The sequence below is a fragment of the Podarcis liolepis genome (genome assembly GCF_965112155.1).
Source record: "Podarcis liolepis genome assembly, chromosome: 16".
Taxonomy (NCBI): domain Eukaryota; kingdom Metazoa; phylum Chordata; class Lepidosauria; order Squamata; family Lacertidae; genus Podarcis; species Podarcis liolepis.
The window spans coordinates 7,359,457-7,383,474 of record NC_139567.1 but is presented as its reverse complement, the minus strand read 5'-3'; the positions used below and the strand labels follow the sequence as shown (position 1 = coordinate 7,383,474).

At 45.2% G+C, this 24,018-nt stretch overlaps 2 protein-coding genes across 2 annotated transcripts in view; one reads left to right on the top strand and one right to left on the bottom strand.

Annotated features, from left to right (window-relative positions):
- The window catches only part of LOC310695811 (interleukin-36 receptor antagonist protein-like), a 92,995-nt gene that overhangs the window by 6,082 nt on the left and 62,895 nt on the right, over positions 1–24,018 (bottom strand). The window lies entirely within an intron of this gene.
- LZTS1 (leucine zipper tumor suppressor 1) overlaps positions 1–24,018 on the top strand; it is a 56,692-nt gene that overhangs the window by 21,587 nt on the left and 11,087 nt on the right. The window contains exons 2-3 of the mRNA XM_083480529.1: positions 17,424–17,905; positions 21,750–22,574. Coding sequence (XP_083336655.1) covers positions 17,561–17,905; positions 21,750–22,574 — 1,170 coding nt within the window. The 5' untranslated portion in view covers positions 17,424–17,560. The remainder of the gene's footprint in view (positions 1–17,423; positions 17,906–21,749; positions 22,575–24,018) is intronic.

Sequence of the window (24,018 nt, the reverse complement as noted above, 5' to 3'; positions counted from 1 at the left end):
CCCCAGGCTGAAAAAGTTTGCTGATCCCTGTCTAGATCTCTCGACCTTTCCTCAGGCCACATCCCTTACTGATTCTGCCCTGAATATTAGGATCTCGCTCTCAATCTCTCGATCTGCCTCTGTCTCAGCATAGACTGAGCCCTTCATTAAACTGGATGTTGGGTGAAGCAGGATGCCGGAGTAAGGAAAACTCTGACTTCGTATTCAAGCCGTAATGTCTGCATTGGTCAAATATCCATGTTTGTTGTATCGTTTTAGGAGGGACATGGCTCTGGGTGCTGTAACTGAGGAGTGCCTGCACTTCAGAATTGTTCCACTGAGTTTGTAAACTGTGTGTGCACATTGCCACAGGTGGCGTCTTCAAAACTGCATTCTCTCTTGCATGTGAGAGTGAGGAGGGAAAGCGTTTGCTAAAACAGTTCCTCCCATCTGTAGCCTTCATGAAATGTTTAGCCTGTGTACACACCATCCATTTAAAGCACATTACTCCCCCCAAAGAATTCTGGGGACTATGGTTACCCGTGCAAAACTACAGTTGCCAACACCTTTAGTTTCTAGGATTCTTCAGTGGAAGTCATTGCTTTCAATGTTTGGTGTGTTAAAAATAACATGCAATCTTTGGGGCAGGGGAATGTTGCCCAGTTAATTGGGGGTGCCTTTTGGTCTTGGATTTATTCTTTTAAACCGCATGTTTGTTTCCATATCCTACTATAAAGACTTCTCATTCAATGGATGGAAATAAATTTTGGGTCCTCTGCAGCAGTTGTGTCAATTCCTAGCTCTGATCCTCGATGTCGGATCCATTCCTTGCTTTGATAATGAGGCCGCCAGTGGGCGTGGATTCTCCCAAATGCTCTTCATTGAACTAACATGAAATACGATGAACTCCCAGCCTCTTTGAGCAGCTGTAAGATGCAATTCAGTCTGAAGTGTTCTCTCTCACTTAATGACAGATCGCGGTGGTGCGTGTGGGTGTTTGTGCGGGTGTGCTTTGTGAATTCCCAACTGAAAGCCCTCGCTGCCCACAATCAAAATAATCCCAAGCGAATGTCAGCAAAATGAATGAGGCTGATGAATTAGAGTGAATGAGTGTCTTGTAATGGGGGCTCTTCATCCACTCTGAAAGACAATTAATCACCCGCTCACTCAATGGGGGCCTGTTTAAATTCATTTCCCACAATGCAAATGGAGGGCAGAGGAGAAGGGAGGATCTGCAATTCCCTCTATTGGGATGAGGGTCACTGGCATCTGTCGGATTGCCTGGGGTGTCCAAACTTTTTTCAAAGAGGGCTGGATTTGATGAAGTGAACATGCCTGAGGGCCGACCAAATTGTTTGCCTTTTTTTAGGATTGAAGTTGTTGAGCTTTTTTTACAATTTTACCCCAAAGTTATGGAGCTTTTTTTTTTAAGATTGAAGTTGTTGAGTTTTTTTAGGATTTCCCCCCAGGAGATAGACTGCCACAGGGGCTGGATTAAACCGACCAGCGGCTGGATTAGGCCCCCGAAGTGGACTTTGGACATGCCTGGACTCTAGGCTCACAGAGACCATATAACACCGGTCTTGAAAGACCTACACTGGCTCCCAGTATGTTTCTGAGCACAATTAAAAATGTTGGTGCTGACCTTTAAAGCCCTAAACAGCCTCGGTCCAGTATACCTGAAGGAGCATCTCCACCTCCATCGTTCTGCCCGGACACTGAGGTTTAGTGCCAAGGGCCTTCTAGCAGTTCCCTCGCTACGAGAAGCCAAGTTACAGGGAACCAGGCAGTGGGCCTTCTCGGTAGTGGCACCCACCTTGTGGAATGCCCTCGCACCAGATGTCAAAGAGAAAAATAACTACCAAACTTTTAGAAGACATCTGAAATCAGCCCTATTTAGGGACGCTTTTAATGTTTAATAGATTATTGTATTTTAGTGTTCTGTTGGAAACCGCCCAGAGTGGCTGGAGAAACCCAGGCAGATGGGCGGGGTATTTATTATTATTATTATTATTATTATTATTATTATTATTATTATTATTATTATTATATTTCTTCTCCTGGAACAGGCATCTCATGGGTTGTAAACAAATGCAGTCCTAGAACTCAGGGCCGTTCAGTGAAGCTGAATGTTGGAAGATCCTGGGCAGAAAAAACAAAGCACTTCATCACACAGGACATGGCTAAACTATGGGATTTGCCCCCACAAGAATTCTTTCTTTAGTTATTTCTGAATGTTAAGAGGATTTACAAGCATATCACAAAACAGCTACAAATCTGTTTTAAAAGCAATGCAAAACAAAACAAAACCATCTGAAGATAGGTGTTCACTTTCTATCATTTTTAAACCTAAGACATAGATATTATCATTCTGCTGGGAAAGATTGCCAAAACAAAGACATATTCAGTTCTTTTCATGAAGTACGACTAGTGGTTGCCTGCTTTATCTCAGCGGAACAGGGGCAGCCATACCGAATAGTACTGTGAAGCAGGCTTCTTATATTTTGGGGGCTTGAAGGAGAAACTCCAAGTTGTGTGGTGATACACAGCAGTTTCCTCTAAAAATGCATTTTGTACATCCATTTCGCTATTTATATGCATTGTTATGCCTGCTTTACCCTAGTATGTCTACTTTAGAGTGTATCGCTTGGCTGTAGAACCACGCTGCAAAATTCAGAGAAGTGTGAATGTTTCAGTCTGCATATCATTTCAGAGAGTGTGAGCTAGGCACATGCAAACCAAATTGAGTTTCCCCCTCCTCCCTAGAGGCAGCGTTCCGATATTTGTGCTTGAGCACAGAAATGAGCAGTGTGGCTTTCGGTGACCTTCTAACAAGCCCTGCATATGGCCTATTATCCTCCCCCTCCCCCTTTGCATTGATTAATTTCATTAACAGGCTCTTGAATATCCAGTTAAGGGTCATCCAGCTGGAGGCGAGTGGAGCTCCTGCCTCTCAGCATAGAGACTACGTTCCAGGCCCTGCCCCTTTTATTACAACCAGCTCTCTCGGCTCCCTAATATATATGCAAGGCCAGGTGCTCTTGGCTGCTAGGGACTCCATATGCTCACACCAGCACACTCTGTACCCACCAGGCCGGGCAGATAAAATCTCAGCGGTCTTCAAATCCCATTCTGGCACTTGCACACCACCGACACGTGTCCGCACACCCCAATTTGCATCATAAAGAGTTAGCTCTTCGCGTGCTTCTTTCTCCTTCCCCGGGCCACTGTATCATAATGGGCTGTCAATACGGCAGGCCTGACGGCTGGGCAATCTCTTTGGCAGCTGGGACAAAGGCTTCTGTCATGCCCCAGCTGACAGGGAATAAGAAGAAGATAAGCCCGATCCCATTTTTATTTAATTGTCTTTAACCCTCCAAATCAGGCTAGGCTGGGGCCAGACAATGAGACAACTTAGTTCTGCTGTCTTAGAAAAGGCAAGAGGCGGAGAACGATCTCCATCCAGGGCTGGGAAATATTTGATGGAAATATTTGATGGTCTGTGGACCATAGCCATTGCTAGGTTTGTTTTCTTTTATTTAAGAGCATTTGTGGACTGCTAAGTATTTTAAAAATCTCTTTAAGAGGTATAGTAAAGGTAAAGGGACCCCTGACCATTAGGTCCAGTCGTTGCCGACTCTGGGGTTGCGGTGCTCATCTCGCTTTATTGGCCGAGGGAGCCGGCATACAGCTTCCGGGTCATGTGACCAGCATGACTAAGCCGCTTCTGGCGAACCAGAGCAGCGCACGGAAACGCCGTTTACCTTCCCGTCAGAGCAATACCTATTTATCTACTTACACTTTGACATGCTTTCTAACTGGGAAACAGGAGCTCACCCCGTCACAGGGATTCGAACCGCCGACCTTCTGATCGGCAAGTCCTAGGCTCTGTGGTTTAACCCACAGCGCCACCCATGTCCCTTCAAGCGCATAAAAAAAATTGTTAAAAGACATAAGAGCCCTGCTGGAACATGCCAAAGGACCTTTCAGTCCAGGATCCTGTTCACACAGCCAACCAGATGCCTCTAGGAAGCCCACAAACTGAATCTGAGTGCAAAAGCGTTCTCCCCAGTGTTAGAAATTAGCCAGGTACTGGGTGCATTTTGCAACTGGTGCAGGTCCTGTTGCGACCATGTGGAGATCTCTGGATGCCAGGCTGGTGACCAGCATCTCCACCTGACTGACACCTCCAGCTTTCTTAAGCAGTAAGCAGAAGAGCTTATTCACTGCATTTATTTTCCTCCAAGGAGTACGTGGTTCAACCCCCCCCCCCCAGTTAATCCCAACAATGACCCTGTGAGGTAGCTTAGGAGGCTGCGACTGACTCCAAAGTCATCCAGTGAGCTTCAGGACTGATTGGGGATTTGAACCCTGATCTCCCAGCTCCTATTGTGGCGCTCTAACCACTACAGCATACTGGCTTCCTAGAGTACTTCCCCATGGGACAGCTCTATAAATTAAGTAAGTACTGTAAATACAGGGACGCAGGTGGCGCTTTGGTCTAAACCACAGAGTCTCGGGCTTGCCGATTAGAAGGTCGGCAGTTTGAATCTCCATGACAGGGTGAGCTCCCGTTGCTCGGTCCCTGCTCCTGCCAACCTAGCAGTTCGAAAGCACGTCAAAGTGGATGTAGATAAATAGGTACCGCTTTGGCAGGAAGGTAAACGGCGTTTCCGTGCGCTGCTCTGGTTTGCCAGAAGTGGTTTAGTCATGCTGCCGCATGACTCGGAAGCTGTATGCCGGCTCCCTTGGCTAATAAAGCAAGATGAGCACCGCAACCCCAGAGTCATTAACGACTGGACCTAATGGTTAGGGGTCCCTTTACCTTTACCTTTACTGTAAATACACATGGGGAATAAATATGGGGAAAGCAAAATGCTACTCAAAGAAGGACATTTTCCTTAAAGCTTGAATTTGTTTTATTCTGGATTGTTTTATTTGATTTACTGTGTTGAAAACCATTTTGAGATTTTTTTCCCATTGAAATATAAAGTGGTCTAGAAATGAATAATAAAAACAACAATGAATGTTACTGCAAAAAAAGGCACCTGGACATTCAGTTTTGACGACCATAACCTGGATTTAAGGTGCCGTTTGGCGATTAGCATAGATACCTGAGTTTCTAATGCAGGTACTCCCTGCCTGTGAGGAGCCAACAGGTATTCAGAGGCAAACATAGCCATTGCATCTAGTAGCCATTGACAGCCACCACAGGGGGTGCATGTTTTCATGCTTGCATGCCTTGGGCGCAGTGATCCTTGGTGTGAGCATGTCATCTGTCAAATGCTGGATCCAAAGTAAAGTCTACTAGAGCCAATGTCTTGATTAAGAATGACACATGGGAAAGAGGCATCCTTGGGTACCTGCTGAGGCCACCTCCACTGCTGCCCTTGCTGTTACTACTTTTTCACCTGCCCTCTACAAGGGCCCAGAGTGCCTTCCATCAGATTCGGTTGGTGGCCCAACTATGCCCCTATGTAATCAAGGTTAGATTACTGCAATGTGTGATATGTAGGGCTGCCTCTGAAGACGGTTCAGAAACTTCAGCTAATGCAGAATTCAGCAACCAGGTTGCTCACTGGAGCATGACAGTTTGCGCATATTACACCGATCCTTATCCAACTGCATTGGCTACCAATTAGTTTCCGGGCCCAATTCAAAGTGCTGGTTTTGACCTATAAAGCCTTAAACAGCTCAGGACCACAGTACCTCAAGGACCACCTTTTCCCATATGAACCTCCCCAGACCTTGAAATAATCTTCTGAGCCCCCCTTCGTGTGCCTCCTCCTTGAGAGGTCTGGAGGTTGGCAAAACGAGAACAGGCCTTCTCTGCAGTGACTCCCCGTCTGTGGAATGCTCTCCTCAGGGAAGTTCACCTGGTGCCTTCATTATACATCTTTAGGTGCCAGGCAAAAACATTCCTCTTTAACCAGACCTTTGGTTGATCTGATTTACATCCTATGCCCTTTTAAAATGTGGGTGTTTTTTGGGGGGGTATTGGGTTGTTGTTTTTATTTTGATTACCGTATTTTTCGCTCTATAACACGCAGATTTTTTTCTCCTAAAAAGGAAGGGGAAATGTCTGTGCGTGTTATGCAGCGAATGTGTGGTCCCTGTAGCTGAAAAATAAGGCAAAAATCAAACCGCGCTTCAGGGAGAAGGGAAGCCTGAAGAGAGGAAGTGGCAGCTTCCCTGCATTCTGCCTCAGGGTCTTACTGCCCACCCTCCTCTGTTTCGTTACTGTGTTTGCTCAAACGGAACAAAGAGCAGGGAAAGCCCCTCCCCTCCAGGCAAGTAGAGAGGAAAGCAGAGCGTCGCTCTATCCTGTCCCTGCTCCGGAGGGAACAATGTTTGTGAAGGGAAGAGAGATTACAGGTTCGGCTTAAAATTCTGATTTGACTTCCTGCTTTTTGTTTTTGGAGACACACAGCATTCAAATATGCTTTCTTCCATTTAAAAGGATGAAATCCTTAAACAGTGGCTGGCTTGTGTGGGTGGGTGGGGGAAAACTTTTGCCTTCCTTTCCTCACGTTATAGCCCTCTCCTGCATTCTTAGCCTTCTGTGTTTTTCCTTCCCTCCCCACTTAAAATGTGGTTACAAAGCATGGATCCACATGGATCCTCAGGATCTTTGCATTGGGTCACCCCAAATTCACCATCAGAGCACACAGCATGTCCATGGCTACAGCCTGCCCCCCCCAAAAAAAATCACACACCCATTGTTGCCTGGGGCTGCAATGGTGCAAAAACGTGGTTACAAAGCATGGATCCACAGGGATCCTCAGGATCTTTGCATTGGGTCAGCCAAAATTCACCATCAGAGCACATAGCATGTCCATGGCTACAGCCTGTCCCCCCCAAAAAAAATCACGCACCCACTGTTGCCTGGGGCTGCAATGGTGCAAAAACGTGGTTACAAAGCATGGATCCACAGGGATTCTCAGGATTTTTGCATTGGGTCACCCCAAATTCACCATCAGAGCACATAGCATGTCCATGGCTACAGCCTGCCCCCCCCCCAAAATCACGCACCCACTGTTGCCTGGGGCTGCAATGGTGCAAAAACGTGGTTACAAAGCATGGATCCACAGGGATTCTCAGGATTTTTGCATTGGGTCACCCCAAATTCACCATCAGATCACATGTCTGTGGCCACAGCATGAATCACAAAAATGATACGTCCACTGTTTCATTCAGAATATTTTTTCCCTTGTTTTCCTCCTCTAAAAACGATGTGCGTGTTATGGTCAGGTGCGTGTTATAGAGCGAAAAATACGGTATGTATTTTGTGGTTTTATATTTTGATTTTCTTCTGTGAACCACCCTGAGACCTCTGGGTATAGGCAGTATATAAATTCAAATAATAATAATAAGATGATGATGATGTAAGCAGCGAACTTCAATGTCTAAAATCCCTGGTAGAGGAGAAGGATTGTGAGATCACATTAAGGGTAGCCAAATTCTGTGCGATTGCCATAAAACTTAGGGAACAAGCTGTACTATCATAATGATTAAGCCCTTAAATGATAATTTTAGGTTATATGTTAGTGACTCAGTTTTAATTTATATATATTTTAACTGTTGCTATATCTGTATTGTCCCTGTTATACCTAATTGCAAATTCAAATGTATCCCTATCGTGTTTTATGACTTCCTTGATATTGTATGTGGGCTGGAACTAGTCTGTGACCGAAATAATAATAAATTAAAAAATCAATAATGTAAGCAGTGAGGAGATGGACACCCCATCTTCTACTTTCTTTGTGCTCTGCCTACTTGGGGGGCTTGGACCCAGAGGGAAGAATATGAGTGGTGCCTTGGAGAGCCTTTTGGCACATCCATCACTGTCCATTCTAGTGAACGACTGTAGCTTTAAGGGGAAGGGCTGCAGATCAGAGGTAGAGCATCTGTTTTCCAGCAGGAGGTCCCAAGTTAAGTCCTTGGCATGTGAAGGTAGTGCCTGCCTGGAATCTTGATGGTTTGTGTTGACCGGGGCCAACCTGCTGATTGCAGGATGAAAGTGCTGGGAAGAGCCACAGTTCAGTGGCAGAGCATCTGCCCTGCAAAGAGGAGGTCATAGGTTCAATCCCTGCAGGTATCTCCAGCTGGGGTTGGGAAAGGCTCCTGCCTGCAGTCCTGGAGAGCCACTGCCAGGCAGTGTAGTCTGACATAATGCAGCTTCCTTGCAGTGGTGGTTGGGCTTGATGGGAGTTTGGTACATTAGCTACCCCTAGTGTAGAAGAAGAAAACTGAATTGGATGGACCAGCTGTCTTGAGGCAGCCTCCTCTATTCCTCTGTGAACATGTTAAGAGACAGTTGTGAGGAGCAGAGAAGTGGGAAGGTGGCAAACAAAAACCAGGTCGAAAAGTGAGCAAGCAGGAGGGGTCTCTGTTCTGCAGTTTCCTCTTCCCGATGATATTTTTCTGCCATTAGTCACAGCCGCCCTTTCCAGCTTCCTCTGCAAACTTTATCCTCCCCACACAGACTTCTGCAGCTGCAACAGGCCTACAAGATTTGTGTATATATTTGGGTGGGATGCTGGCAGCAGGGTGGGGGACAGTGGTGGAAGGAAAGGGGGGAGGATTTTCTTTTGTACTGCCATTTTGTCTACATTCCAAAGTTGTGTGTGGGGAGAGCGAAAGCAGAAACAAGGCTCAGTCCCTGCCAGGGTGATGAAGACAGCCTCCCAAACGCCCACAGTATGGAGAGCAGAAAAGCTTTTAGTGGTTTTTAGTGAGCAGCAGCGATTGGAGTAGCTTCCGTTCCATCTCCCTGCTGCAATGAATCAACCTCCAAAGCACGCCCACCTTTCGACTTCCGGAGGCGGCGCGTTCGGTAATGGCTGCCTGCTCCTTGTAAGGAGAAGGAGCTCCGCTGAAAACGGGTCGTCCGCTACGGCGAAGCGGAGACCCACTCAGGAAAACCACAGGGGGTAATAGCCTGTGGTCCCGGGACCCGGCGGGTGCCAGAAGCAGCCCCTGAAACGTTGAAGGGACCCCGTAACGGGGCTCCGGATCGCGGAGGGGGTAGCGGCACTGAGGGTCGTCTCGCAGTCAGCGGAGCGAAGCCGCGCTGCTGTTGCCGATCAGCGCTGACCTTTCTTCCTGAAACCCTCAATCTCGGAAAAGAACAATCCGTGAGTAATTGGGACTTTACAATTTTAAGATTCTTAAGAATTTCAAGACTTTAAATTTGGCTGAAAGCGGAGTGACGAGAAACAGGAAGTCCGTCTTCCGGCAAAGCTTACAGATCAAAGGCAAAGGAACTGACAGGCTGGACGCAGTGAAAAAGGATTTTAAAGTGGAAGCATTATGCGTCTGACAGTACTGAGGCTTGAAATGAAAGGCAAGTTTTTTTATTAATTTACTCTACAGGGAGGAAGTAATTTGGGAACCTTCTCCTTTGGTGGACTTTAAAGTTCAAGACCCAGCCTCGGGGTGGCAGGGGAAAAGAATGTCTTTTGCTGATACAATTTATAAAACTGAAACAGATACATAGAGGCAACTTTGGACTATATAACTAAGCAACTGTATCCTGCACCTTGAGAGGTGATACTTGTGATAATCTTGGAAGGGCTCTGCCAGTGGAAAAAGTTTTAAGGACTATTGGAAAGTTATTTAGTTGCAGGAACTTTAATGGCGACCATAACTTTTTTCCTTCCTTCCTGAACTCCAACTTCACTCCCTCTAACTGTACTCCCTCTAGTGGAGACTGGGATTTACAACTCCTTGGGAACTAACTTTGTTTTGTCTCTCCGCTGTTGTTATCTACACTGAGGTCTGTCCTTCCCATGGAACTTTTGACAGTTTGACCTTGACTCATAGACAGGTGGGGAATGAGTGGCCAACCGAAAACAAGATCTGCAAAAGCGAAAGCAACAAAAGGCCAGCTTGTGCAAACAACTCTGACTTCTCAGTCACGTAGATCATCAGTCCCCGCTGTACTGAAGGGAATTGAACTTCCAACAGTAGCTGAATTGAAGGGAACTGAACCTTCAACAACAGCTGAACTTAAGGAAGCTGAACAACCAGCAACAGAGGATATGGCTGCAGGTGGATCTGATACACTTCTGAAGGAGATGCTACAACAATTTGCAATTTTAAATAAGAAGGTTGATGACCAAACAGCAAAAATTGACTTAGCCACATCCTCTATCACAAAGCTATCGGAACAAGTGGCACAGCACTCACAAGAAATTGGGAATCTAAAAGACGCTACTTCTGAGAATCGGAAATTGGCCGAAGCTGCGAACGAAAAAGCTGACCGAGCAATTCAAAAAGTGGATGAATTGAAAGGAGAGGTAAGGCCACTACATAAGCACATCAGTGACCAGCAGGCCTACCTGTCTATGGTGGAATTGAGAAACAGGGAAAATAATTTAAGACTACGCTCTATCCCAGAGATTGAAAAAGAAGATTTGACTGGCTTCTTGACAGCAGAATTCTCCAAATTTTGAGGAATAAAGGAAGACGAAGACTTCAAAATAACAACGGCATTTAGACTGGGAAGTGTTACCAGAAAGGACAGACCTAGAGACTGCCTGATCATCCTAAAGACTAAACAGGAGAGAGACAAAATACTTGATCTTCATTTTAACAAATCACTTGAGATCCAGGATAGAAGAGTGGAAATCTATAAGGACATACCAAAACAGCTACTGGATCTCAGAGCCATCTATACCGACCTAGCAAGACTCTTGAGAGGCAACGGAATACCTTACAGGTGGGAGTTCCCACAAGGTCTATCATTTAAATACAAAGGAAAGAAGGTTAGAATTAAGTCTAAAGAGGACAACCAGAAGTTCCTGCACGACAACGGAGAAGATCTTCAGAAGGGAACAGCAGTCCCTTGGCCTCCGCCACAGCCTGGACTGGAACCAACACCATCTCCTCCCTCGGATTTGGACAAAAAGGAGGACACCCCATAAAGAGCAACAACAGATCGATACAGGATGTCTCTGCAGCTGTATAGCTGGAACATTAATGGCGCAAATTCCCCGGAAAAACGAAAAAGGATCTTCCATATTTTGAAAAAGGAAAATTTGGATATAATTTGCTTGCAAGAAACGCACGTGACTAGGCTCCATAGGAAGGTACTAATCAACAAAAGACTAGGCCAAGAATTTATTTCATCAGACAAAGTAAAAAAGAGAGGCCTGGTGATCTACGCTAAGGAGAACCTAGCACCGAAATTTTTGTTTAAAGATGAGCAAGGGAGAATCTTGGCAATTGAAATACAATCTCAAGGAGAAAAAGTTTTGATATTAGGAATCTATGCACCAAATGAGGGGAAAGCAGAATTTTACAAGAAGCTACATGAGACACTACTGGACTATCTGGACTATTCAAACATCATTATGATGGGAGATATGAATGGGGTGGTCTCCACTTTGATGGATAAGTCACAAAACCAAATAACTAAGGACGGCAGACTACCGAAAACCTTTTTTGAACTGACAGACAATGTGGACTTGATTGACATTTGGCGGGCAAGGAACCCCCTAGGTAGAGAGGGAACTTTCTTTTCTGAGGCCCACTCATCATGGACGAGAATCGACCAAATTTGGACAACTAGAGGGCTGGCATCGAAGACTACAAGAGTGGAAATCTGCCCAAAGACTTGCTGCGACCACAACGCCCTGAAAATGGAATTGAGACTTACTCCAGCCGGTTCCTTTAGATGGAAAATGAATGACACCCTCTTTAGAGATCAAGAGATTGTAAAGAAGGCCCAAAAAACTTTAAAGGACTATTTTGAAATCAACTTGAACACTTCAGTGGAAAAAAGAACAATCTGGGACGCTAGTAAAGCTGTAATGAGGGGGTTTCTGATACAACAAAATACAATTAAGAAGAAACTCTGGAATGGGAAAAAGGATAAAATATTAGAGAAGATAAGTGACGGAGAGAAAAGGTTAAGATCTAAACCAAAATCCAAAGAGATCTTGCGAGAAATCAAATTCCATCAGGCACAATATTTGAAATTGATAAATCAAGAAGTGGAATGGAAAATTAAACAAATGAGACAAAGATCTTTTGAGTCAGCAAACAAATGTGGGAAACTGCTGGCATGGCAGTTGAAGAAAAGACAGAAATTAAACTACGTTACCAACCTAGAGGTGGAAGGGAAAAGTATCCAGAAACCAGGTGAAATTAGAAAGTGTTTCCAGAAATACTTCAAAAAGTTGTATACACAAGGGCCTGAGGAAGTGTCTGAGATTGAACGATTTTTGAAACTCAATGGTCTACCAGAATTGTCTCAGGAGAAGAGATCAATTTTGGATTGCAAAATAACACAACAGGAAATTGAGGATGCCATTCAGAATATGCAGCTGGGCAAATCTCCAGGCCCAGATGGGCTTACCTCCAAATACTATAAGATATTGAAAGACCATTTGACTTTACCATTAATGGAGGTTTGCAACCAGATTATGGGGGGAGGAAGGGCACCGGAAACGTGGAAAGAAGCCTTCATCACATTGATACCCAAAGTGGAAACTGAAAAGACTCAACTTAGGAACTACCGTCCCATCTCACTCCTAAATGTGGATTACAAAATATTTGCAGACATTTTGGCAAGTAGATTGAAAAAGGTTTTAAATGAAGTAATTCATAAGGACCAAGCAGGCTTTCTTCCTGGCAGGCATTTGTTTGATAATACTCGGAATATTATCGATATACTGGAACTTTTACAAACAAATATTAACACTAAAGCAGTGTTAATCTTTATTGATGCTGAGAAGGCCTTTGACAATATTTCTTGGAAATTTATGAAGAAAAACTTGGAAGGGATGGGAGTACGACGAGGGTTTGAAAATGGTATAGAAGCAATTTATTCAGAACAAAAAGCTAAGTTGATAGTGAACAATGTGGTGACAGAGGAGTTCCATATTGAAAAAGGAACACGCCAGGGGTGCCCCCTATCCCCCCTACTATTTATATCAGTCCTGGAGGTTTTGCTGAACATGATTAGGAGGGACCGGCAAATACAGGGGATCACGGTCGGAGTGAAACAATATAAACTGAAAGCATTTGCAGATGACTTAGTAATAACATTACAGGAGCCAGAATCTAGTACAAAAAGAGTTCTGGAACTGATACAAGAATTTGGTCGGGTGGCAGGATTTAAGTTAAACAAACAAAAGACTAAAGTTTTGGGGGAAAACTTAACGCCTTTAGAAATAGAGGGGTTTCAGAAGGAAACAGAGTTAGTTGTGGTTAAGAAGGTGAAATACCTGGGGGTAAACTTGACGCCTAAAAACTTGAACTTGTTTAAGGACAACTATGAGAAATGTTGGTCAGAAGTTAAGAAAGATTTGGAAACATGGTCGAGACTGAAGCTTTCCTTGCTGGGCCGAATTGCTGCTGTTAAGATGAATGTTTTGCCAAAAATGTTGTTTTTATTTCAAACCTTGCAGGTCGTGGACAGAATGGAATGTTTTGGAAAGTGGCAGAGGGACATCTCAAAGTTTGTCTGGCAGGGCAAAAAGCCCCGAATAAAGTTTAAAATACTAACTGACGCAAAAGAAAGAGGGGGGTTTGCCCTGCCAGACTTAAGGTTATACTACGAGGCGGCAGCCTTCTGCTGGTTGAAAGATTGGATTTTATTAGAGAATACAGATGTCCTAGACCTGGAAGGTTTTAACAATTCGTTAGGATGGCATGCTTATCTGTGGTACGGCAAGGCAAAAACACATGGAATGTTCAAAAACCATATTGTCAGGAAAGCAATTTTCATGGTCTGGCTGAAATACAAAGACTTACTTGAAAGTAAGACTCCGAGGTGGTTATCACCAGTGGAGGCTAAGGCGTGGAAAAAACCCAATATGGAGACCGGCTGGCCGAAATATTGGGAACTAATAGAAAAAGTTGGTGACAACTGGAGGATGCGGAGCTTTGAAAATTTAAAAGATAAGGTGCAAGATTGGTTCCACTATGCCCAAATTAATGAGGTTGTCAAGTTGGATAAAAAAATAGGATTCCAGGTGGAAAAATCGAAACTTGAGACAGAGTTGTTAGAACCAAAGACCAAGGTTTTATCGAGAATGTATAACTTGCTGCTTAAGTGGAATACACAGGATGAGACAGTTAAATCAGCCATGATAAAGTGGGCTCAAGACATTGGTCACAATATTATGTCTGAAGACTGGGAAAGGTTATGGACCACCGGTATGAAATTTACGGCATGTAATGCCTTGAAAGAAAACATTATGAAAATGGTATACAGGTGGTACATGACCCCAGTCAAGCTTGCTAAGATATACCATTTGTCTGATAACAAGTGTTGGAAGTGCAAGGAGGCTGAAGGAACATTCTTTCACCTTTGGTGGACTTGCCCAAGAGTGAAGGCCTTCTGGGAAATGATCTATAACGAGTTAAAAAAGGTGTTTAAGTACACCTTTCTTAAAAAACCGGAGGCCTTCCTCTTGGGTATGGTCGGCCAAAAGGTCTTAAAGAAGGATAGAATGTTTTTTATGTATGCTACCACTGCAGCAAGAATTCTGATCGCCAAACATTGGAAGACTCAAGATTTACCCACGCTGGAAGAGTGGCAAACGCAACTGATTGACTACATGGAGTTGGCCGAAATGACTGCCAGAATCCGAGACCTGGGAGAAGAAGCAATGGAGGAGGACTGGAAAAAATTTAAGAATTATTTGCAAAAATTTTATAAGTTATATGAACTATAAAATGACGCATAACTTGAAATGCTAGCCCCAGCAATGAGAGTGCAACATTTATGAAATTGGATAACATTATTGAAGGAATCAAAGTTTAAATGTGAAAGATGATAATATGTTTTGTTTTCAGAGTAAATGGACAACAAGGGATTTAAACTTAAATTGCAATTGAAAGTACCAAAGAAACACATGAAACAAGGGTATAATTTGCTGATAAATTTATTGTTAAGAATGCATTGTGCGGGAGATGTGGGGAAGTTCGATAGAAAGTTGAAACAAGCTGTTGAAGGGTTATGATTCTTTTTATTTTCTTTTTATTTCTTTTCTTTTTCTTCTTCTACTTTCTGTCTATGCCTGAAAAAATGCAATAAAAACTATTTTTTTAAAAAAAACAAAGCACGCCCACCTTTCCACCCCCTCCCCTTCTGCAACGCACCTGGATGGAGGTCATTTTGATCCTGTGCTGATTTTGACCCACCTGCAACTCTGCTCCACCCTCCTTAACCTTTAGGTGTGCACCAGGAAAGCATTTCCTTCTTTCCCTCACCAGTTGAGTGGCACACCGGGTCGATTGAGGGGCTTTAAAGCCCCAGGGAAAGGGGAAATATATAGGGTACCAGCGCTGAGCTGTAATGACGGCAGTGACACACTGTGCCTTTGAGAATGGTATACAAGACATGAGTTGTAATTAAGAACAGCAGCACCATCCATGTTGGAGCAGATCAAAAAGTGCTGAATGTTGTAGGGGAAGCGCAGAGCAAGGGGCTTATTTGGGAATAAAGTTGAAACTACCGTGGCTAAGCTTCACTCTAGAGCTTTGTTTATGAAGCTTTGATTCAGGGGGAGGGGAGGGGGAGGGAAGGGAGTGGATCTCTACCAGCACCAGGCTGTTCATTGGAGTTGGTTGCCCAGAATGAGTGATGGGCAAATCTGTCAGTTTTGGTTCCTCTTAGTTTCTCATTTTTCAAGTCTTATGTTTTCAGTCCTAATATCCACTTTTTAATGCACCTTTGCCTAAGATACACAAATTTTCAAAGCAATTTCCTCTAAAATTTCCTCTAAAACCACATTTTTGTATGTTATTTTCACTAATATATGCATTTTTGTACACATTGCCTGGTTGGGGAACTTTATTACAAAAATCAGAGAAAAATCAGTTTCTAAGGATGGCTGTGCTTTGGTTTGCATAACGCTTTTAAAAAAGACAATGTTATGCCCTGCAGGTGCTGATGGACGCTTCATCACCCCTGACTATCAAATATGTTGGCTAGAGGGCAAAAAAATTGGTTACTCCTTATATATCTTGACTTTACACAGCTTGTTTAAATTCTGGCTGGCCTTTTCAGGACCATGGAGAGCTCGCAGTAAGTTGGCTGTTGCTCCCCGCACATTCTATTTTTTTAAAAAATAATATTTATTAAAATTTCAGAAAAAAGAATTACATAAAAACAAGAAATACAAAAATAAAAGACAAAAATAAAAATACAAGAAAAATACAGAATAAAAAAGTAAAAACACTTACAAAGAAAAAGGAAAAAAGAAAAAATAATAAATCAATCTTTCCATACCTTACATTCATATCCTTATTTCCCTGACCTCCTCATACCTCCCTTTTTTGTGTTCCAATTCAATTAGTTAATTCAGCAATTTCTTTCCCTCCTTATTATCCTGATCTTTGATCTTAATATATTATAACATTAAATTTTTACCTATTTAAAAATCCAATTTTTCCACATTCTTTTATATCATTACAGCTAGAAACCACCTAACTTCAATCAAACATCATTCTAACATTCATTAATTTTGCAATATTTCTGTAAATAGTCTTTAAATTTCTTCCAATCTTCTTCCACCGACTCTTCTCCCTGGTCTCGGATTCTGCCAGTCATTTCCGCCAATTCCATGTAGTCCATCACTTTCATCTGCCATTCTTCCAGAGTGGGTAGATCTTGTGTCTTCCAATGCTTTGCGATGAGTATTCTTGCTGCTGTTGTAGCATACATAAAGAAAGTTCTGTCCTTCTTTAACACCGATTGGCCGACTATGCCCAGGAGAAAGGCCTCTGGTTTCTTCAAGAAGGTATATTTAAATACCTTTTTCATTTCATTATATATCATCTCCCAGAAAGCCTTAATCCTTGGGCACATCCACCAAAGGTGAAAGAATGTACCTTCAGTTTCTTTACATTTCCAACATTTATTATCGGGCAAATGGTAGATTTTTGCAAGCTTGACTGGGGTTATGTACCACCTGGCTCCCTGCACATTCTAAATCACAAAGGGATGTTGCTTCAGCCAAGATCTCAAGTTATCAAAAGCAATGCCTGTTCTGCGATTGGCAGCACCATACTGACAGAGCTGACGGTGGTCTTTGCCCAGTTCCAGAACCACTGGCTTCTGTGTGGTAGGGAAGACACCACTGGGTATTCATACTCAGAGTCTGAGGAAGGCAAAGGGACCATGTTCCTGAGGTTGGGAGGAGACATTAAAGATTCCCTACTTTGTGGGGCACCCTGTATCTCTTCCTCATTGGCGTCTTTCCAACAGGAAGTGGGGTTCTGGGGTTTGCCACTCTCATTTATCAGTTGGGATGCCAAGTCTGAGATATGGTGACTTACCCAACACCATATGATGTGTCAATGACAGAGGTGGGACTTGGATTTAAGTTTCCTCCATATCCATTGTGACTGTTTTCTGAGCGGACTTATGTTAGGCACCTTGACCCATTCTCACCAATCCTCATTTCTTTCTCACCTTTTCTCAGGTTTATTGCTCCTTGGCACAGCAAGGCTTCTGCTATGACCACAACACCAGCCTTCTCTCCCGACAGTGAGGACATTCTCTTAGAAGACCCACCCAGGGTGCCCTCCCTTCTGTGCATGCCCTTCACCCAGGACCATCATGGGAAGTGTCAGTAGCCTCATCTCAGGCCACAGCTTCCATAGCAAGCACTGCCGGGCATCCCAGTACAAGCTGCGCAAGTCTTCCCACCTGAAGAAGCTGAACAGATACTCAGACGGACTGTTGAAATTTGGCTTCTCTCAGGAAACTGTTCACAATAAGTCCAGCTCCAAGGGCAACAAGAATGAGGACTTTTTTTACATCAAGGTCAACCAGAAGGCTCACCGGACGGACTACACCCCGCTGTCTGGGGGGGAGCTGGGAGGCCAGGCTGGGAGGAGCAGCGTGGACTATGGCACCCCGACGCCACCCAAACTGAAGCCAGTCTCCAACCAGATAGAACTGGTGAGTTGCATGAAACCTGGCCAGTGTATACCAAAAGATCTCACTTGTGGTAACTGAAGAAGAACGCTGGTGGATCAGGCCAAAGGCCTGTTCCGCCCACCATCGTGTTTTCCACAGTAGCCAACTAGATGTCTTGGGGAAGCCCACAAGTTGGACACAAGGGCAGTCGCTGTCTCCCACAGTTCTCCCCCAAGAACTGGTCATTTAGAGGGGCCCTGCCTCTGAACCAAGGCTCTGACACAGAGAAAGAAAAGATGTCCGTTACCCTGATGTCTTTCTTAGGGGCTTCTGGTTGGCTACTGTGGCAAAAGAGGAAGCTGGATTAAGTGAATTATTGGAGAGATCCAGCCAACCGTTTCTTACATCCCTGTGTAAAGATGTGGTCTGGTTGAGTGGTAATACAATTTGTGCTTGCAAACATGCACAATCAACCTTCAGATAAGTAGGCCTCAATATGTTCAGATCCAGGACCCATCTTTAATTGCAAAATGCATTTTGGGGGGTGGGGAGTTACCCTATATTTATATGGTGGTGGTGCTGCTGCTGCTGTTGGGACCCATGACCCAGTGCATTGGGGGCTGACCCACCCAGCTGATCAGTGAATTAAGTTAACTAATGGTTGACGACAACACACGGTTGGTTTTATTTATTGATTCATCCTTACCTTTATGTACAGTGGTACCTCGGGTTACAGACACTTCAGGTTACAGACGCTTCAGGTTACAGACTCCGCTAACCCAGAAATAGTACCTCGGGTTAAGAACTTTGCTTCAGGATGAGAACAGAAATCATGCTCTGGCGGCACGGCGGCAGTGGGAGGCCCCATTAGCTAAAGTGGTACCTCAAGTTAAGAACAGTTTCAAGTTTAAGAACGGACCTCCAGAACGAATTAAGTTCTTAACCGAAGGTACCACTGTACTGCCTTTCTTCTATTATGGAATGCAAGGTGGCATAAATATTCTTTCTAGGCTGCCACCCATCCGGCCGCTGACCAGACCCAGACCTGCTTAGTTTCAGCAAACTGTTGACCTTGTGTACCTTAAATCTGTTTTTAAAAACCACCACCACCAAACGGAAGATTTAATCAACTGACATGGTGTCCCGCCATGCCTGCTGGTTTCTGTGCCGGGGCTGATGCCCACAGTCAGCAGCAAATGGCTATGTTCTGCCTCTTCTCTTAGAATGCTAGGAATTGGTGGAAACTGCAAGTTAGCAGAGCCCTGTTGCCTCAGGTCCTGATTTTGGTTTTCCCAAAGGCAGCTGGTTGGCCGCTGTAAGAACAAGATGTTGGACTAGGTGGGCCTTTGGCCAGATCCAGCGGGACTCGAACTATTTTCTCTTGTTCTTCTCTCTTAAAGCACCACCCCCTCCGATCCCCATGCCTGCACTCTTTCCTTCCTCTGTATTGCCCTCTCTCCTTTGTATTGCATCTTTGAGGCTTTCCGTATTGGCTCATTCCTTACCACACTGTTGTAAGAACTTAGGCCAGTGGCTTATCTGGTCCAGGATCCTGTTCTCACAGCAGCTCACCAGATGCCCATAGGAAATGTGCAAGCAGGATCTGAGCCCTCTCGCCTCCTGTAGCTTCCAGCAACTGATATTCACAAGCATTACTGCCAAAAACTGCATCCTTTGCCTTCCCCACCTCCATTCTGCCTTTTGCTGAGGGACTACCTTTCTCACCCCTTCCCATACACTCCACATCTCTTCTCTTACTCCTCTCCTGTTCCTCTTACTTTTTATTGGCTGCTCTTTTGTAGCTCCCCCTCTCCTTGCCCCTCCACTGTCTTTCATCCTGCAACTGAGGACTGGATCCGCTCCCAGATCCCTGGTGCCCACAAGAACAACACCAGCAGCAGGCAGGGCAGCTCACAGCCATTCCTTGCCAGCCTTGCAGCTCCCTTCCGGGAAGAAGACAGCCAGACTGAGCCCTCCTCCAGCTAACCCTGTGCCTTTAAAAAGTAAAGGGGACCCCTGACCATTAGGTCCAGTTGTGGCCAACTCTGGGGTTGCGGCGCTCATCTCACTTTATTGGCCGAGGGAGCCGCTTACAGCTTCCGGGTCATGCGGCCAGCATGACTGAGCTGCTTCTGGCGCATCAGAGCAGCGCATGGAAACGCCGTTTACCTTCCCGCCAGAGCAGTACCTATTTATCTACTTGCACTTTAACGTGCTTTCGAACTGCTAGGTTGGCAGGCGCAGGGACCGAGCAATGGGAGCTCACCCCGGCGCGGGGATTCGAACCGCCGACCTTCTGACTGGCAAGTCCTAGGCTCTGTGGTTTAACCCACAGCACCACCCACATCCCTCCTGTGCCTTTAGTGTTTCCCTTAAGATCTGTACAGTGGAAGGGAAGTGCACGCTGTGGGGTTGTCATGCCCTTACAGTCATACCTCATGTTACATCCTCTTCATGTTACGTTCTTTCACTTTACGTCCCGCGGCAACCTGGAAGTACTGGAAAGGGTTACTTCCGGGTTTTGCCTCTCGCACAGAAGCGCAAAATGACGTCACACACATGCGCAGAAGTTGCGAATTGCAACCCGCCCGTGCGCAGACGCGCTGCTGCAGGTTGTGCGCTTTTCATGTTGCGAACGGGCCTCCGGAACAGATCCCGTTCGCAACCAGAGGTACCACTGTATTTATTTACAAGAATTCAGATCATTACAGTTCCCAAGTAGAGCTTTGCAGTTGTTTGAATGTAGCATGTAGCATTCAAAGAGGGCTGAGAAACCACAGGTCCGGGGGCCCTTCCACGCCCTTGGAATTCTTCTCAGGTCATGCACCTCAATGGGCCTGCTTTACCCCCCCCCCCATGTTTTGGCCTATGTAGGACATGCTCTTGAACTTTGATAATGCTTCTATCTTGCCTGGATGGAGAACAGAGAGGTGGGTGCGAGTGCCGGTAGAGACTAGTCTAGTACACAAAGGCAAAATTCCACCCACTACTGGCATGTGGCCCTTGGATCATTGCCCAGAAAGGAATGTGGACCTTGATCTGAAAACTATTTTGCACTCCTGATTAAAAGCAATCAAGCAATCAGTAGTGTCATACTGTGCACATTTTATCGAATTCTCCACTACTAAGTATTTCGGTTTAACTTCTTTGCGCTATTAGAAAAATAGTTCTTTTCCTCTTGATTCTCATATTTCATTGGAAATGTTTCAGTAAAACAAAGTAAAGTGGAAACAATAAAAAGGAAACAAAAAAGAAGGAAAATATTTCAGATACAAAGAAGAGAGAGAAAACCAACACGGTATATTCTTTTGAAAAGTTTTCCTTGCTAAATATTTCAAATAAACTTGCCAAATTAGACCTCCATTGAGCAAATAGTTTTAAGGTGGTTGTCCCATCCCCGTCCCCCCATGATGCCTTTTCTCTGGCATAGGTGAAAAAGGACCAAGTGTTGGAAACTCCTGTACCCCCAGTAAAAAAATTTAATATGCTTTTTATTAGTTTTCTTACACACACAATAAATTAACAAAAATGATAAAATAATAAAAACATCCCTCCATAAATCCATTCGTTCTTTCAAAAGAACTTATGCCACATTATTCTTAATTCCCAATTCCTTATCTTCCCCAATAGGCTTTTGTCTTCCTCAAAGCAGGTCTGTCTTATCTGTTTAATAAACTGCTTCTTTAATCATTTTGCCCTTTCTTCTGTTATCTGGATACTATACTTATAATCCATATTGTGGTTTGTGAAAATTCATCAAAGCATGTCCAGGTTTTAACTTGAGGGCACTTTATAAATTTCTCACCCCTTTTTGAACTTTTGGTTTGGCTGTCTCTGTCACCTTTTTTCCAGTCCCAGTAATTATCCAGTTTCTTTTTCCCCGCAGGCCACTGACAAGAGTGCTACCAGGCCCACAGCCTTCAAGCCTGTTCTCCCTCGCTCCAGCACAGTCCTCCACTCTTCTCCAGAGCACGGCAACCATGTTCCCCAGAAGCTCCAATCGCAGGAGAAAGCCAAGGATCCGGACACTAAGCCTGCTCTGTGCTCCGGAGGACTGTCAGACTCAGGACGAAACTCCATGTCTAGCCTCCCCACACACAGTACAGCCAGCAGCTACCAGTTGGACCCCCTTGTCGCTCCCGTGGGACCCATCAGCCGATTTGGGGGCTCTGCCCTGAACATCACTCAGTGCGCCATCCTGCAGGACAGTAACATGATGAGCCTGAAGGCCTTGTCCTTCTCGGATGGGGGCACCAAGATCCTGAACCCTGGCAAAATGTCCGCTGCTCCCCACCCGGGCGAGAAGAACTCCTGCGTCCGCTCGCCCATCTCCACAGAGGAGTCGGCCATCCAGGAGCTGGAGCAGAAGCTTCTGGAGAGGGAGGGGGAGCTTCAGGAGCTGCAGTGCAGCTTTGAGGAGAAGGAGATCACCTCCTGCCAAAGCTACGAGGAAAAGCAGAGGCGCTGCAGGGACGAGATGGAAGGGCTGAAGCAGAAATGCAACAGCAGGCTCAAGCAGGCGTCGCAGAAGAGCCACAGGACCCAGCAGCTGCTGCAGCTGCAAGTGTTCCAGTTGCAGCAGGAGAAGCAGCAGCTCCGGGAGGAACTGGCCAACCTGATGAAGGAGCAGGACCTCCTGGAGGCCAAGCTGAGGTCCTATGAGAAGGAGAAGACCAACTTTGCCCCAGCGCTGGAGGAAACTCAGTGGGAGGTGAGGCCCAGCTCCATCCTAATAGGGAAAAGCTTGCGCTGCAATGGGGTGGGAATGTGTTGTACATGGGTACACAGAGGGAGTAAAGGATGTGTTGCCACCACAAGTCAGGCAAGCGTACTGTCAGATGTCAGTGGTGGTTGCTCGTGAGTAACCAGGCAGGACTCTGACTTGTCTTTAACAGGTTTTATTTTGGTGCAAACACTATTTACAGTGCAGAACCATCAGTTCATGTCTGCCTAAACTGCTAGCAGAATCTGGGAGTGGCTCTTTCCGGGTCCTCCCCCAACATAAGAACTTAGTCACCCCCAGCCGTTTCCTTCCTTCTTTGCGTTTTACTCCTCTGCACAAGGTGGGTGACGGATGAGGCGTGTTTCCCTCCTGGCCAGCTTGACCAGGAGCGGTGCTGAGGCTCCCCGCAGCATCCTCTAGCCCCTTCCCCTCCTTTACCCCGGAGGTGTGGCTTTCCCCATTGCAGGAAGAGGAACTGCTTCGCAAGATTTTCAGAAGCTCCCTGTATCCCAACGGCCCCTCTGCCTCCCTTCCCTGTTCCGATGGCAGTCCCCTGACACATACGTACCAAAATGGTGTTCGCATAAGTTTCATCTAAATGGGCTGGCCTGAGCCAATGAAATGACCTCTTCCTGTTAGGCAGCTACACCCTTTGGTATGTCACAGTCATAAAAAGAATCGTAGGAAACATTATCAGTTCTTTCGTTGATGTAATATTCATTATCATCATCACCATCACTTTCATTGGGTTGAAACCAACAGGAGTCATGGTTGACTCACTGAAATTTATGGACATGACTAACTTGGGTCTATTAACTTCAGTGGGTGTGCTGGAAGTTTGCTGGTTACTTTTTTGGAATGAAATATTTCTATGTTTATACAGTCATTTAATTGCATTGAAACAAAAATCGGGAGAGCACTAGAGGTTCATAATTCAACAAAGAGCTAGTTGTTTAGCACCACCAGTATGCATGGAGCTTTACAGAGTTCGAGAGGGAAGGTCCCTGCCCCCAGGAGCTTACAAACTTCAACCTAGAAGAGGAGAGAAACAGAGGCAGGGGTTAACAGAGAAGCAACATGTGGCCATGCCCTTACGCATGCTTAGGCTGAGTTATAGCAAGACAGAGAACTAGGCAGTTGTGCCAAAGGCTTCTCCAAAAAAGGTTGATTTTAAGGAGGGGTTGAATTAATTACTACATTTTTCGCTCTATAGGACGCACCAGATGATAAGACGCACCTAGTTTGGGGGGGAGGTAACAAGAAAAAATAAATTCTGAATCCCAGAAGCCAGAACAGCAAGAGGGATCTGGCTTCTGGGATAGCCGCTGAAGCCTCTCCCGGGCAGCGGGATGAAGGCTCCCCCTGCCTGGAAGAGGCTGTGCACGGGTAAGCTGCCCTCTGTACTTTCCCCCGTCTCCCGCAAGAACCCTGC